The sequence below is a fragment of the Vigna radiata genome, chromosome 5 (genome assembly GCF_000741045.1).
Source record: "Vigna radiata var. radiata cultivar VC1973A chromosome 5, Vradiata_ver6, whole genome shotgun sequence".
Lineage (NCBI taxonomy): Eukaryota > Viridiplantae > Streptophyta > Magnoliopsida > Fabales > Fabaceae > Vigna > Vigna radiata.
Window position 1 is genome coordinate 18812875 of NC_028355.1, and position 15612 is coordinate 18828486.

Genomic DNA, 15612 nt, shown 5'->3' on the forward strand with positions numbered 1-15612 from the left:
ATATATATATATATATATATATATATATATATATATATATATATATATATTATAGAGTCTATATATTTTTTAATATATTATAGAGTGTATATATATATTTTAATATAATTTTAGAAAGCAATCCAGAATATATTAAAAAATACATCATTCATAATATATTTAAAAAAATATTTTAAATTACGCAAATTTAAAATATAATTTATATTTTTAAAATGTATTCTAAACTTAGAATGCAATCCAGAATATATTAAAAAATACATCGTTCATAATATATTTAAAAAAATATTTTAAATTATACAAATTTAAAATGTAATTTATATTTTTAAAATATGTATTCTAAACATATTTCAAAATTTAAGATATAAACACTTTATATATATATATAGAGAGAGAGAGAGTACATTTAGATTTTTAGTTTGCTTCAATAAATTTGAAGAGAATAAATACATGGATTTAAGGGGAAAGGGATGCAAAATGATATTTTTTTGATAATAATGATGATAATTATTATTCCTATTGATTTTTTTTTATTTAAAAAGAAATTATTCAAAATTTATTTTAAATTTATTTTAATTAACTATAATTTATTTTAATTAACTGAATTAAAATTTCTTTATATCTAATATTTAACTCATTCTCTCTCTCTCTATATATATTTATATATATATTGTATACTATAAATACATAAACTTTTTAAAATAATAAATAACTTCCAATTTCATACGTTTGTTTAAGTTTCCGTAACAATAAATTAAAATTAAGATATATTTTGAATGAGTTATTGTAAAAAACGAATTTTGTTCTTTATTTACGTGCAGCCATATGTATTTTAGAAAACAATGAGTTATTTATGTTAAAGGTTAATTAAAAATTAAATAAAAGTATGATTATTGTAATTTCATAGGAAGCATATAAAAGCAATAATGGTATTGAAGTTGAATGTTTCATCGTTTCAATTCAAATGTCATAAGTAAAAACATTAATGCCAACACCTTTGATACAACATAGCAATCCTAATTTATCAAATTTTTTTATTGAGTTCATTTTTATTTATTTAGCTAGTCAATTTTATGAGTTTTGCATGCATGCACTGTAATGTTTTACTAAGTGAGATTGAAAATTATAATATTTATTTGACTAGGATTTATTTTTATAGTTGATTTGAATATTTTATATACAAGTAAAGTTATAAATTGTGAAATTTAGTTAATCAAAAGTAGAATTCAGACAAGAGAAATAGCTATATTTTCATTATTTTTGTCTTATTAACTCATTTAGTTGCGTGAATGAATACACGTGTGATAAAATGATTTGATTTTAGCATGAACTGAATTAGTATGTCAATTAGGTTAAGAAAAATGATATTTTGAGACTGATTTTTTGACACCATTTTAATACGTCAAAATGTGGTTGAACGATTTCAAATTTTAAAAAAAAAATTGATTTTTTTCTTCCAAATATGCCCTTGTCTCAACTTTTTTTAATTTGAAATTGTCCAACCACATTTTGACACGCATGCAATGTCAAAATAATGTTAAAAATTGATGTCAAAAATATCATTTTCTTAGGTTAAACTGGTTAGCAACAATAAAAAATCTCGATGGAAGTTTATTAAAAACGTCGGACAAAAAGGCCACTTCGGAATATCTATAATTTTATATCACTAATTTACCTTTCTATGATTAACAATTTTTTCTCTAACAAGTAGAAGATAACATACAAAACACTATAATAAATCTAGAAAATATATCAACTATATCCAGGGATGAAAATAATAAATGAAATATTTGAAATAATATATCATTCAACGGAGTTCGTATAATTGAATTAAATTTTACATTATTAAAAAAAATTATAAACGTTATTATAGTTTTAAGATGCGAATGAAAAAATAAGCTGGTTGAAAAATTATACATTTATATCTCAAGTTATTATTATTCTAATATGTCATTCTTATTGTAGTTAATTAATATAATTTAAAATAAATAAATAAATAATGATTCAAAAAGATAAAATAATAAAATAATCATTTTAATTTTAAAAATAAATAAATTTAAATTAACTTATATTGAAAGAGTAAAATAAAAATATAATTATTTTAGTTTAAAATAACAGATACTCAAAAGATAAAATTAGAAAACAAAATATGAAAAAGGAAAATATCTTTTATAGGTATAGATAATATATATGAATTCTGAGCATGCTAATCATATGGGCCAAGGCCGAAATGCCATACTTATTTTTAATTTTTTTTCTCAAAACAGGCCTTAATCAGTGACCCAACTACAAAAAAAACTACAAAAAATAAAAATCACATTGGTATTTGGTGAGAAGCAGTGGCAATTGCTTCCTCCACCTCATCAATTTTCTTCTCCAACTCCATCAAAAGCTGCTTCTGAAAAATACTTTAAAAAAAGGGAGATGTTTGACTTTCAGAAAAAAAAAATCAAAATTGATTATTGTGTTCTGAAAAGTAAATTCCGGAAATAATGAGGTACATGAAGAAAATAATGGAGTGCAGAAAGTAATTAATTGCCTTTTTTATTATGTTACTCCTCCTTTCATCTACAATTATAAACTATGCATGTAAGATATAAGAATCCCAAATGTATTATACTTAACGAGTGTTTAAGCATTTATAATAGAATTATTAGATAACAAATACAGTTATTAGGTAGCAAAACTATTGTATTCAGCGAGTTTTAAGCATTTTGATTAATCATTAATAAAATGTTCATAATTGAAGCGTGAGGTGAGGGTAAAAACAGTCCTCGTGGGTGTGGGAGGATATCATTGAGGTGTGTGTACGTATTATTGATTAAAAAATCTACAAATTTATATTATGCATATATTAATATAATAATATGATTAAATTTTAAAAATGGTTTTAGATTTTTTGACAGCATGTGTTATAGATCTAATCCTGGGAAAACAGATAATTTATTGTATAAAAAAGGTTGAGAAGTGCCAGGTTGTTATGTTGACGGTTACAGATGCATAATAATTGTTATGGTTTGTTAATACATGCATTGTGTGTGTTGTAATGATAAGAGAAAGAGATTGAATGGTGGAAGGTCTTAATAAATGGGTTAGGATAATTTAAAGCGATAACTAACTAATTATAATGCATCGTTTTCTGGTTATTTGCTTCCTTTAATCAATCTCTTTCTTTTCATTTCACTTATTTTCAATACAGCAGGCAGCGTCTTAATCTCCCGTTAATTAAGCAACTGATGTGAAGACAAGCCAGAAGTCCTCTTGATTAAGCAAATGTCTCATCTCTCCATATCAATATTCACATTTTTCTATTCTTATAAATACAAACACCCAATATTTTATTTTATACATATATTGATTTTTGATGTTGATATTTCTATTTTTTAGAAAAAAATTGTATCTAATAATTTTTTTAAAAATATTTTATAATATTTATACAATGATTTGTAATTGGTTTGTTTTAAATATACGAATCAATAAAATAATTTATTTTAAAATATCATATATTTTTTTCTAATACGCACGTGACATTGAAACATGTGTTATTAATTTTCAAATTAACTAATTTATAACCACTCAATTTTTTTAAGAAGTTGAATACATGAATGTTTATTTAATTCAAAACAATATTTAAAACTATTATAAGCTCCAATCCAAATTCTCATTAATGTAATCACTGACACTATTAAAATGACCAAATTCTTTTATAAATTAAGTTAGTTACCCTTAAATTGTTTGTAAGAATGTGCATATTTAACACTTATAAGTTTTTTCTAACTCAAATAGAGGAGATCTCTAAAACTTCAATCTATAAAAACATATATTGTAGAGAACTAAAAATATATTCAAACATTCCAAGAATCATGCATTCTCAATCAAGTACATTTAACAAAATGCTAAGTAAACTTTATTTATCACATTGTGAATTTCATTAAGACTCTAACGTGAAAATTTAAAAATATCATTGTACAAAAATAAGAAAACCAAGCAATAAAAAGTTTTAGTTAAAAAAAATGAAAAAGGAATAACAATGTACACCATTAGAACGTTTAAAAAATATTTTTAAAGCCAAAAATTCATAAATCAAGACTAAAAATATATTTGTCTCCACTAGTTCATAAATATGTAGTTTTGGATTATTTTTTAATTAAAGATATTATTTTAACTTTCGTATTTTATTCCTAATTATTACATTTAATATCAATATAGGGTAAAGTTGAAATTTTAAGTAAAAAAGTGACACTAAAAATAACTATGAAATTGTATTTAAGTCTTGTCAGTATAAAAAGATATTTAAAATGACAAATTTAGTGCCACCGTTGAATTAATATATTTTTAACCACCGACCATAACATTAAGAAGTTGTAAATGTTTTCTTCTCCATCCAAGGAAGAAATGTTTACTTTTTTTTCTTTTATCCAAACTAAATTCAAAATAATTAAGTTAAAAACGTGATTTCCAAATTAATTAATACGTTAAATATGAAAAAAAAGAAATTCATATTAAATAAGTATTAAAATTCAAATATTGAGAATGACGTTAAAGTAGTAATTAATATAAAATTAATTATTTTACCATACACAACAAGATAACAAATGATTTTTTAGACTGTTAGTTTATTCCAGTGAAACTCTGTCTTAAATATAATTAAACACATTTTCTATTTTTATTGAAAAGGAAATGAAAAGGCCGATAAGGATTCCAGACGTATACTTTTTTTGTCAACATTTGATATGTATAATTTCTTGGATTGTGACATACTAGCTACCTTGGCCATTCCAATTATCATGCCAAGTTAAAAATCACGTTCATAATAATGATATAACTAAAAGTAAAATATGAATATAAATATGTACATTCATATAGAAATATCTTTAAATATTACTATAGCTGTATTGACAAGGAAAGTTATTCTAAATGTAAAATAAAAGTAAAAACAAAATGTTACACAATAGATTAAGAAGTAAGTGAAGTTTAAACTTGAATTAATTTCATAAATCTCATTTATAACGTAAAGTTTGTATTTATTTATATGTTTTAAATTAGTTTTATTTTTAGTTGATATAAGCTTTTTAACATATTCTCTTATTATATATATATATATATATATATATATATATATATATATATATATATATATATATATATATATATATATATATATATATATATATATATTGAGTGTAAGATTAGATATTAATGATGATCCAATAATAAGTGAAACATAAACTCAACAAACATCAACTTCGTTAGGATTAGCTAGGTCTGTATCTACTTATGTATAAATTGGTTTTATCTTTAATTGATGTAAGATTTTTAATTTACTTCCCCACACCGACCGGTAACAAGTAGAACAATATACCCAACAAACATCAAACTTCGTTATGATAAACTAGGTTTGTATCCACTTATGTACTCTAACTTTGATTTATAGTCAGTCGATGTGAAACTTTCAATGCACTTCGTTAGATAAAACAATAAACTGAACAAAAATCAAACTTTGTTAGATATACCATGTTTGTATTCACTTATGTACCTTAAATAGATATATATTTCGAACATGTGATTGGACATTAACATGTGAAACAATAGACGCAACAACATTAAATTTCAGTAGAATAAACTCTAAATCATAATTCTAATACTATATTGAAAAGATAACTTTAAATCTAACCACAACGTTTTGTAAAATGAGATTTAAACTCGCTTATAAATTCTAATTTTATTTTTTTTAGTATGAGATAAGGTTCTAATATAATAATTTATTATAATTAAATGAACATAAAAGTTATTTGATGGTTTCATTTACTATTATTTTTAATATTTCCTTGGTCAGCCATTGTAAAGAAAGAAAGAAATAGAGACTAAATAATTTGATTAGGTGGTTAGTTAGCAAAGTTCAAAACCATCATTTACCTAACAAATGTAACATGTGAAGAGTGTTATTTTTGTATCAATATTCCAATTCAAATCATTCTCATCTGTTTCCACTACGTTTTCAGTTTTAATACACTATTTTTCCTTCGTATATAATATATATTGTTAAAAGACATTTATAAATAGAAAAATTGCACCCTAAAGCAAATGTTAATTCGAGAGTATGTATTATTATTATAATTATTATTATGAGAATTATTCTCTCCACCGTCTTCCACTGTTTCTTTTTCTAATATATTCAAGAAGAACAAGAATTCTCCAAAATTGACTTTTTATAAGTGGACTCTCTCGTTAAAGTTACTAAAATATTATGAATTGTATGAAATAAAGGAACAATTTTGTTCTTCGTATTAAGGTACCAATGTTGTATTATTATATCATTACTCTTTCATTCAGAAACAAGTGTTTGACTTTTAACAGTCAAAAACGTTGAAATTACACGAAATTGAAGATTATGAGTTTTTCATTGTATTAGAAAATGTAATGATATATTCAAGAAGATTATCAGTTTTTTTTTATTATATCTGAGGAACTTAAATTGATTTTCGTGAATAAATCCTTCTACACAGAATTCCACACACATATATTAGAAAATCTGTTTTGATAGTATTCGTCTATATTAAATTATAATAGCATGCTTCTTTTTCTTAATTTATAAACATTTTTCTTAATCCTAAACAAAGACATAATCAATTCAAGATTTAAATGTAATGATTGATTTATTGAATTAAGTTCATAATATAATTGATTGATATTTTATTAAAAATTTATCACATTAAATATTATTTTTTTTTAATTAGATTTATCACATGTTTTTTTGCTAAAAAGTAATAACAACAATAATTTACCCATGATTTTTAATTTAAGACTATTAACATTATCAGCAGTATCTCACATTTAATAAATACGATTTTACTACTAAAGATTAAATCCTTATTTATTAGATTTCAACTCAACTTTTCATGTCAATGTGATTTATTGATATTAGTTTACAAAACTTGAACTCTTTTTTAGTTTTTCAATGTGATCTCAAGTTTGTATATTTTAAACTATTGGTGAAACTAAATTATCTTACATTTTTAAATATGTTTCTTTATTTAATACCTTAATGCCACGACAATTGATTATGATACAAGACACATAGAAAGACTTATAATTCAAAACATCCAAATATTTTTAATAGTATTTTCATAAAGATGTGAAAAAAGAGAGAGATAACATTTTCAAGTAAAAATAAATTACTTTTGTCAAATCACTTAATAAAGTAAAACATAAATATCTATTATAATTATAATATAAGAAAAGAAAATACCAGAAAATTTACTTCAATACTCGTTCTATTTTATTGACAAATGTTTCAATTTTTCTTCATTTGATATTTTTAATTTCCTTCTTATTCGTATTTATTTTATTGATACCAGAAAATATCAATATATTGATTATACAAGTCTATGAATACACATATTTTTGTACACATATTAAATAAGTATTGCAAAAAATATTACATGAGTCTAACAATACACATTAGACGATATTGTAGATATACTAATTAGAAGAATATAACAAGAATATACTAGACGAGTCATTCCATATGTTGATTAAATAAGTTTAGAAATATTTGATTATATGAGTTATAGATGAACACAGACCAGTCTAGCAAAACACATTAAACAAGTCATTCCTATATTGATTAAACGAGTTTAACAATATTTAGACAAGTTTTTTCATACAAGTTTAAACAGGTTTGTTAATATACATTAGACAAGTAAGCTCATTCATTAATTGATTAGATGAATCTTGGAATGTTCATACACTAATTAAACCTTTTTAACAATACTAAGTAAAAGAGTTTATCCATGCACTAATTAAATAAATATTTTGTGCACAAAACATAAAATAAGTCATTTCGTGCATTATTGGATGAGTTCAAGAATATGGATTAGGGGAGTCTATCCATATACCAATTAAACGAGTTTTGCAACACAAATTAGATGTGTTTGTTCGTACATTAATTAGACAATATACATTAAATGAGTTTGTCTATACATATATCCGATTTAATTAATACACACTAGACAACTATATTCATTCTTTAATTAAACATGTCTTGCAATACATATTAGACAAGACTGTTTATAAACATTGGATGAGTGTAACAATATACATTAGAGGTGTTTGTCCATATAATGATTAAATAAGTCTAACATTATATATTAGATGAATTTGTGGATGCTCTAATTATACAAGTCTAATAATACACATTAGATCATTATGCTCATACATTGATTTGTATTTATAGCAAATATATTGCATAGTCTATTTTTTATATTTTTAGAGTTTACTCTAAACTTTTTCACATGTTATATTCTTGTGTATTTTTACAAAATTTACTCTATAGATTTCTACATGACTTTCTAATGAATTTTTTTCATCTTAATTTTATTTAAAATTTAATTATAAAATTGAAAATACTATTATTTTTGTTCTCAATCTCTAAATATCTTTTAATATAATATATATTTATAAACATAAGAAAACGCATACAAAGAAAGATCAATAGAGTTTAAAACTAGTTTTGATAAAAATAACTCAAAGTTTCTTAATTTCTAGATATTTTATAAATGCTGTACAAAAGAACTTACTAACTATTCTTTTAGTTATTAAAAAGAAAAACAAAGTCTCAAATTATGGTTATTTACTTCGTCTAACTTCCGAAAACATGATGACGTATAGGCAAATATTTCTTAAAAAAATGTAGTGTTGGTGTGGAAATTTTTCATAAACCTGAAATATTTTTCAACTAAGAGTTAACTATTGATTTATGTAAGAGATAGTTGTTTTTTAATATACACCTTTAAGATAAAAAAGCTAATTAAGAAATACAATTATTTATCAGGTATATGACAACACGTGACTGATAAATTTAATCAAAAGTATTCATAATCATTTTCAAGATATTACGTAAGATGTTAGAAAAAACTGTCACGTACTATAAAAGGGACAGTTAATTTAAGGGTTTCGGTAACAAGTTTTTAAAAAAACATTTTTCTAACTTATATATGTAAAAAATTGCTTTGTTAGTTATTAGTGTTTTAAAGAAAATAATGATTAGAAACAGTTCCTTTTAAAATGCTGCTTAAGGTTAGCCAATAAAATCCTTTAATTACAATTAAATTAATAGCAACGTGTTAATTAATAATAATAAAATTAAAATTTATTTTTGTTTTAAATTTTGATGTATGTTAATCTTTAAACTTTAAAATTAAATAAATATAACTATTTTATCTTTATTATGATAAATTTTTCAGGAGGTGTCAAAATATTTCAACTATCCTATTTTAAATATTAATTTAAAATGTTATTTAATACATAAAAAATTTAAGAGAGAATTTATGAAAAAATAATGATACTTTAACGATATTTTTTTATAATATTTTAATACTATTTATGTATTGATTCATGTTAATATTTATAATTATTATTATTAATTATGATATAATATTAAATCAATTATATAATAACACATAAATAATTTAAAATATTATAAAAAATAATGTCATCAAAGCATTAATACTTTTTTTGAGAGGGAATAAAAAAGAAAATACTTAGAAAATGCAGTTATTGTAAGAAAGACAGGAAGAGAAGGACCTAAGGGTGTGAATGTGTGATGTTGAGAAGCTGAAATGAACCGTCTTCATCATCTCGCAACCCCATGAATGAACCTATTATTCTTTTCCTTTTCCTTTTGCATAAGAGAAAAAAAGAAGAAGAAGAAGAAAATGTTGATTCATAGTTGCAGCAGAGTAGTGCAGTTGACAAGAACAAATGCACATGCTTGTCGTGTGATTGCCGCTTCACCTCAACATTAAATTTCCTCTCCCCACTGTTCCTTCTTTTCTCTTCTGCACAGAAAGCGACACAGTATCACATACACACTTCAATACATGATTTCACACACTTATTTCAACAATCTTATATTAATTTCTCTCTCTCTCTCTCTATATATATATATATGTTATAAAAAAGGAGTTTTGTTATTAAAAAAAATCCTATATAATAGGAATTGAATTATCTTTGGTTGAATTGGAGATATATTTGGTCACTTCAAAAAGAAAGTCTCACATATTAATGAGTTAAAAAAGAAGAAAAGAGAGAGACAAAGAGAGGTATGAAAAAAGATTCAAAAGCTGTGAGAAAAAAGAGCGTTCTTTTTGGAAAACCAAAAAGCAGTTGAAACCTTGGAGATCAAGAAGAAAACAGAACACCCATTACCATTAACTTTCAAAGGCTACACAATTCACAACACAGGGCACCCTTTTTGCTTGTGCCTCCAAATATCTCTTTCTACATGCATACTTACATCAAAGAATGAAAAAGAACCTTCGTTTTGTGTTTATTCTTCTTCTGCACTACGTTGCTGCTGCAGACCCTCCTGCTTCCTCTCCTCAACTTCCACCTCATTTCTCTCCAGGCACTCATTCATCTCTTTCCCATCATTGAAATTCTTAATCTTTATTAACTAATTGCTTTTACTGATGTTTCTTTTCACTTTTGGATTCTCACAACTGTTAAAGCAGGGGAGGAGCAGCATCACCTGCACAAGAAAATGCTAGTAGCTATTGTCGTAGCCACCATTTCACTTGCTGCACTCATTTTCGGTTTCTTATGTTTCTGGATTTATCACACTAAGTGTCCAACAAAATCCAAAACCAAAAAGGTTCAAACTCCTGGTCCAGGTACTTGTTTATTTTGTAATGTTCCATTTCTCATATATACCTTTTTAAGAAAAATTCAGAATTGAATTGACCCTATTGTGTTATCTGAGATTACTTTCTTTTCTCTATTTATGTTGTGCTTTTGAACGGCAAGATGCAGAGAGGGGGATCACCCTTGTACCTTTTCTGAGCAGATTCAGTTCCATCAAAATTGTTGGTATGAAGGAGTCTGTGCCGATAGTTGATTATAAGCAAATAGAAAAAATGACCAATAATTTTCAGGAAAGTAACATCTTGGGCGAGGGTGGTTTTGGATGTGTTTACAAGGCTCGGTTGGATCATAATCTGGATGTTGCAGTAAAAAAACTACACTGTGAGACTCAACATGCGGAAAGAGAATTCGAGGTAATGATCACATATTACTTGTTCATTTGCTGGTTCTCTGGTCCTTTCAATCTTGTATTGAGTGGTGCGATGAAATTGCAGAACGAGGTGAAGTTGTTAAGCAAAATTCAGCATCCGAATATAATCTCCTTACTGGGGTGTAGCGTCGATGGTGACACGAGGTTTATTGTTTATGAGTTGATGCAAAATGGATCATTGGAAGCTCTTTTACATGGTAAAATACTGTATTCCATGATTAAATGCATAGCAGAGAGGACCTAGTTTTCTTATCCAATATCGATTAAATTTTGAAAATCGTTTATAAAATATACTTGTTTTAGAAATCAAAGATCAGAAAAAAGGTCAGGATATGTTTTATTTTTTCTTCTGGAGATTCAAAGGACAATAATTAGAGAACACAATCGTGTTCCTGAAGCAAACAGTCTCAGATGTGTTCAATAGACAAATAAAATTTAGAAACAGGAAAAATTTTCTGAAACAGTAAACAAACAACATTCCATTCTCGTTACTAAATTCTTATCGTGTGATTCTTTTCCAAAATCTTATGCTGAAGGACCTACTCATGGCTCGGCATTGACATGGCACATGAGGATGAAGATTGCTCTTGACACAGCAAGGTAATGTTCCTTAAAAGAGATTTTGATCTTTCTCTTTTTATTACAATTATATTAACATTCTTCTGGTATTCTGACAGAGGACTGGAATATCTGCATGAGCACTGCTACCCTGCAGTGATCCACAGAGACATGAAATCTTCCAATATTCTCTTAGATGCAAACTTCAATGCCAAGGTAAGAAAATCACATTAGATTTGCCATAAAAGTTACTTCCTTTTACCATTTCCAATTGTTTTCATCTTTGTTGTATTCACCTAAGTTTCATATTATGTGTTGGCATCCTCGAACTTATTGGTGGTGGATTCAGCTGTCTGATTTTGGTCTTGCCATAACTGATGGGTCCCAAAGCAAGAAGAACATTAAACTATCGGGTACGTTAGGATATGTAGCACCGGAGTATCTTCTAGATGGTATGCCAACTAAACCTCTTATCATTATTATACGCCATATGCATTGGTTTGACAAGTTGGATATCTTACTATATCGTAACCCTTTAGCAAACCAGATCCAAGAAATTGTTTCTCTTTGATTTTAAGGACGTCACGACTTTAGGGTGGATTTGAAACATATGACCTGTGTATCTTGTTCTTATCTTGGACATGTTGTCATGTACCTGCCCTGTTGAAAAGTCACATTTACACGTTATTTAAATTGACCAAATCGACAATGTCATACAAAATGAATACACATGGAACAAATTTTTAAGTTAATAACAATCTCATGCTTTAGTTTCTAATCATTGGTTACAGAGCACTTTATTTTGAAGTGTACGTCTCTCGCTTTAGAAATGGAATTTATTCTTGTCTGCAAAATGGGAACACCTATAAGCTTTGAGATTATTTCTTGTCTCTAATATGTTTTTGACTGTTGAGAGGGATTTCATTTCAATTGAGATAGATATTTTCCTTTAGACATGGATGATTGGGTCAATATACCAGTAATATTTTAATATTATCATGGAGAAATGTCTTAGATTCATACCAAAGCAAGTTCATGCACCAATGTGAAATTCATCTGTAGAACTAATTATTGAGGATGCTGCAATTCAATTATTTTACAGGTAAATTGAGTGATAAAAGTGATGTGTATGCTTTTGGGGTTGTGCTATTGGAGCTTCTATTAGGAAGGAAGCCAGTAGAAAAACTGGCACCGACGCAATGCCAGTCTATTGTCACATGGGTATGGGCTACTTTTCATCTCATGTACCTATAACTATGGAAAGCAGTGTAAGGTACATAACTATTTATGATTGCAGGCCATGCCACAGCTCACAGACAGAGCCAAGCTTCCAAACATTGTGGATCCAGTGATTAAGGACACAATGGATCATAAACACTTGTACCAGGTTTGTGATCCTGGAATTCAAAATTCAAAACTCATTTCCCACAAACACTTGTACTAGGTACTTTCCTTCACCAAACAAATGTACTTTTCTTTGACGACTTTTGTACTCTATAGGTTGCTGCTGTAGCTGTGCTATGCGTGCAACCAGAGCCTAGTTATCGCCCTCTCATCACAGATGTTCTTCACTCACTTATCCCTCTTGTTCCCATTGAGCTCGGAGGAACACTGAGAGTTTCGCAAGTGAGGCAGCATACCTCTCTTGCTGTGAATTCCCGTCATTGATAGTACCTATCAGTTTTATAACAGTGAAAATGAATGCTTCCAACACATATAGTTTTACCAAATACATCAAATTACAGATAGTAGTCCACGACAAAGTACAAGAACATTCATTTGGGAAGGGGAAAAAAACATTAGATTGTTCATAACAGATGTAAAGAAGAAATTTTTATTTTTACTTTCTTTTGGGTAGAGATGGATTGTGTACAGAGCATTTAATTTGTATAAATTTGAATATGTTGTCTTCAATTCCATTACGTAAAGACAAAATGATGAAGAGTCGAAACAAGGTGGTCCAGAGAGCAAGTGACTGACGAATACTGTTAAAGCACATAATTTGTGATCCATGTGATTTCCATTAGGATTAACAAATAAGGCAGCAAGTACATAATCCGTCTATAGAATGAATCCTGAAAGTACCATTTACTTTGAGACTTTTTAGTTTTACTGATATTCTTTTTACAACGGTTTTACTAAAAATATGTGCCTCATGCATTCGCTTCCATCACTACGAATTTGGGCTAACCCAAGGATGCTAGATTTACGGTATGTTTGTTTCAAATGGAAGTGATGAAGGTTCTATCAAAAGGGAAGTAGAGAGGACGTAAAGGTGAGAAAAGATGCAATCCTGGGCACATTGAAACGCATGAAATATGCAGAAAGTTTACAACTGGAGAAAGTAAAAAAGTTGTTTCCTGATACTGCAAGCGGAAAGACAATGGTTTTTTTTTATTATTATAATATTTTTTTTATAAATACTTGTAAACTATTTAAAAAAATATATATTTTATTTTTTTATTTTATATGATTTAATTTATTAAGTGAAACCAAAATAATTAAATACATTATTTATTGAATGTTATATTAAAATTTTGTTGTAATGAAAAGCTTAATCGTATAAAATTGATTATTTTAAAAATTTACAATTTAGTTTTATTTAAAATGAGCAGTTATCCTTTTATCTCCACTATTTATTATTTTTTACCATCTTGTTCGTGTTTTTTTTTTTTCCTTTTTTTTAAACCATTATATTTCAGTTTATTTTTTATTTTTTGCATTAATATTGTTGGTTGTTAATTTTGAAGTATAACTTAAAATATTATTAAGAGTAAAATAAATAAAAAATTATATACACCAAATTGGAGAAACCATTACATATAATTATAAACTCTAACATAAATGATTTAATAATATTTATATTGGATTACAAATTTAATTAATTATGATTTTTTCATCATCATTATTATTATTATAAATTAAAAACAATAAGTTTGTTAGCAATAAATAAAAGTATCTTTCTTTTCACTTATGTTTTCCCAACCCAACATTTCTCTATTCATTTTATATATTTTTCTTTTGTTTAATATTTTCCGTTTATCTTCTTCCTCAATAAAAAGGAGCTACTGAGATGATGAGATAAGTCCATGTTTTTGGTTCAAGCAAACCATTCATGTATTTCTTTTACATTGTGATCCCATTTTCAGTTATCTTACTTTTTAAATATAAACTTTTCAATCACAATACATGGCTTGGTTTAAATAAAGCATTTGTCTATATAAATGATTTGATCATATTGGAAACATGGTCATGTATAACTCAAACACAAGCAATTTACACAATTATTTTTAGCTCTTTTTAAACTTATGAAAAACACACCTGTTATTTAATTCATACACCATTTTTGTTTAGAAGTCCAGACATAGGGCATTGGGAAAATATTCCACAATCTCCAAATATAAAGTGAATGATGGTCCATATGATGTCCCATGACACCATGTTTACCATTAAACTCTACTACGGCCAGAAATAACAATCTTGATAATTTTTCCGAATTATCTTTCCAGTTCATTTAAAAAAATTTCACACTTTTCAAGTGCTTCAAAATTCACTTCAATCAAGAAAAGATAACCATTTCCCTAACTAAATATCTATAACCAATAACTTTGAAGTTCAATATCAAATTTATTTTCCTTTCGCCGATAGTAAAACTGATACCAAGCTTGTCTAAATAAATAGAAATCAGATTTCTCCTAAAAGAAGCTACATAAAATGCATTTCTAAAAACCAATTGTTAAAACTTGGCCGATTCTTCAACTTACTTGACAAATACTTCCAAGATACCCTTGGCTTGTTTTTCCTCATTTTTTAAACCTTTAAACGGTCGAACCACTATCTAGCCACCAAGAATATATCAACGATGCTAGACTCAAGACAAATGAAAGTTATCACCTTGAATTTCTTTTATGCCATTTCTCCTTAACACTAGAAACACCAAATAACTTGTTTAAAGTAGTTGACTCAGGACCTTTTTACATAAG

General features: G+C 26.4%; 1 protein-coding gene across 3 annotated transcripts; it reads left to right on the top strand.

The window, feature by feature from the left end:
* Positions 1 to 9996: 9996 nt before the first annotated feature.
* LOC106761080 (probable receptor-like protein kinase At1g80640) lies at positions 9997 to 13548 on the top strand. Of its 3 annotated transcripts, none has more exons than XM_014644580.2 (10): positions 9997 to 10405; positions 10512 to 10670; positions 10804 to 11054; positions 11136 to 11268; positions 11608 to 11671; positions 11749 to 11845; positions 11979 to 12042; positions 12732 to 12850; positions 12927 to 13016; positions 13130 to 13548. In XM_014644580.2, the coding sequence occupies exons 1-10, from the start codon at positions 10303 to 10305 to the stop codon at positions 13295 to 13297; spliced, it is 1248 nt and encodes a 415-aa protein (XP_014500066.1). In that variant the 5' UTR covers positions 9997 to 10302; the 3' UTR covers positions 13298 to 13548. The 3 variants fall into 3 exon arrangements, with proteins under 3 accessions (XP_014500066.1, XP_014500065.1, XP_014500063.1); XM_014644579.2 differs by having other exon boundaries at positions 9998 to 10405; positions 10810 to 11054; positions 11979 to 12081; XM_014644577.2 differs by having other exon boundaries at positions 10000 to 10405; positions 11979 to 12081.
* Positions 13549 to 15612: the final 2064 nt, after the last annotated feature.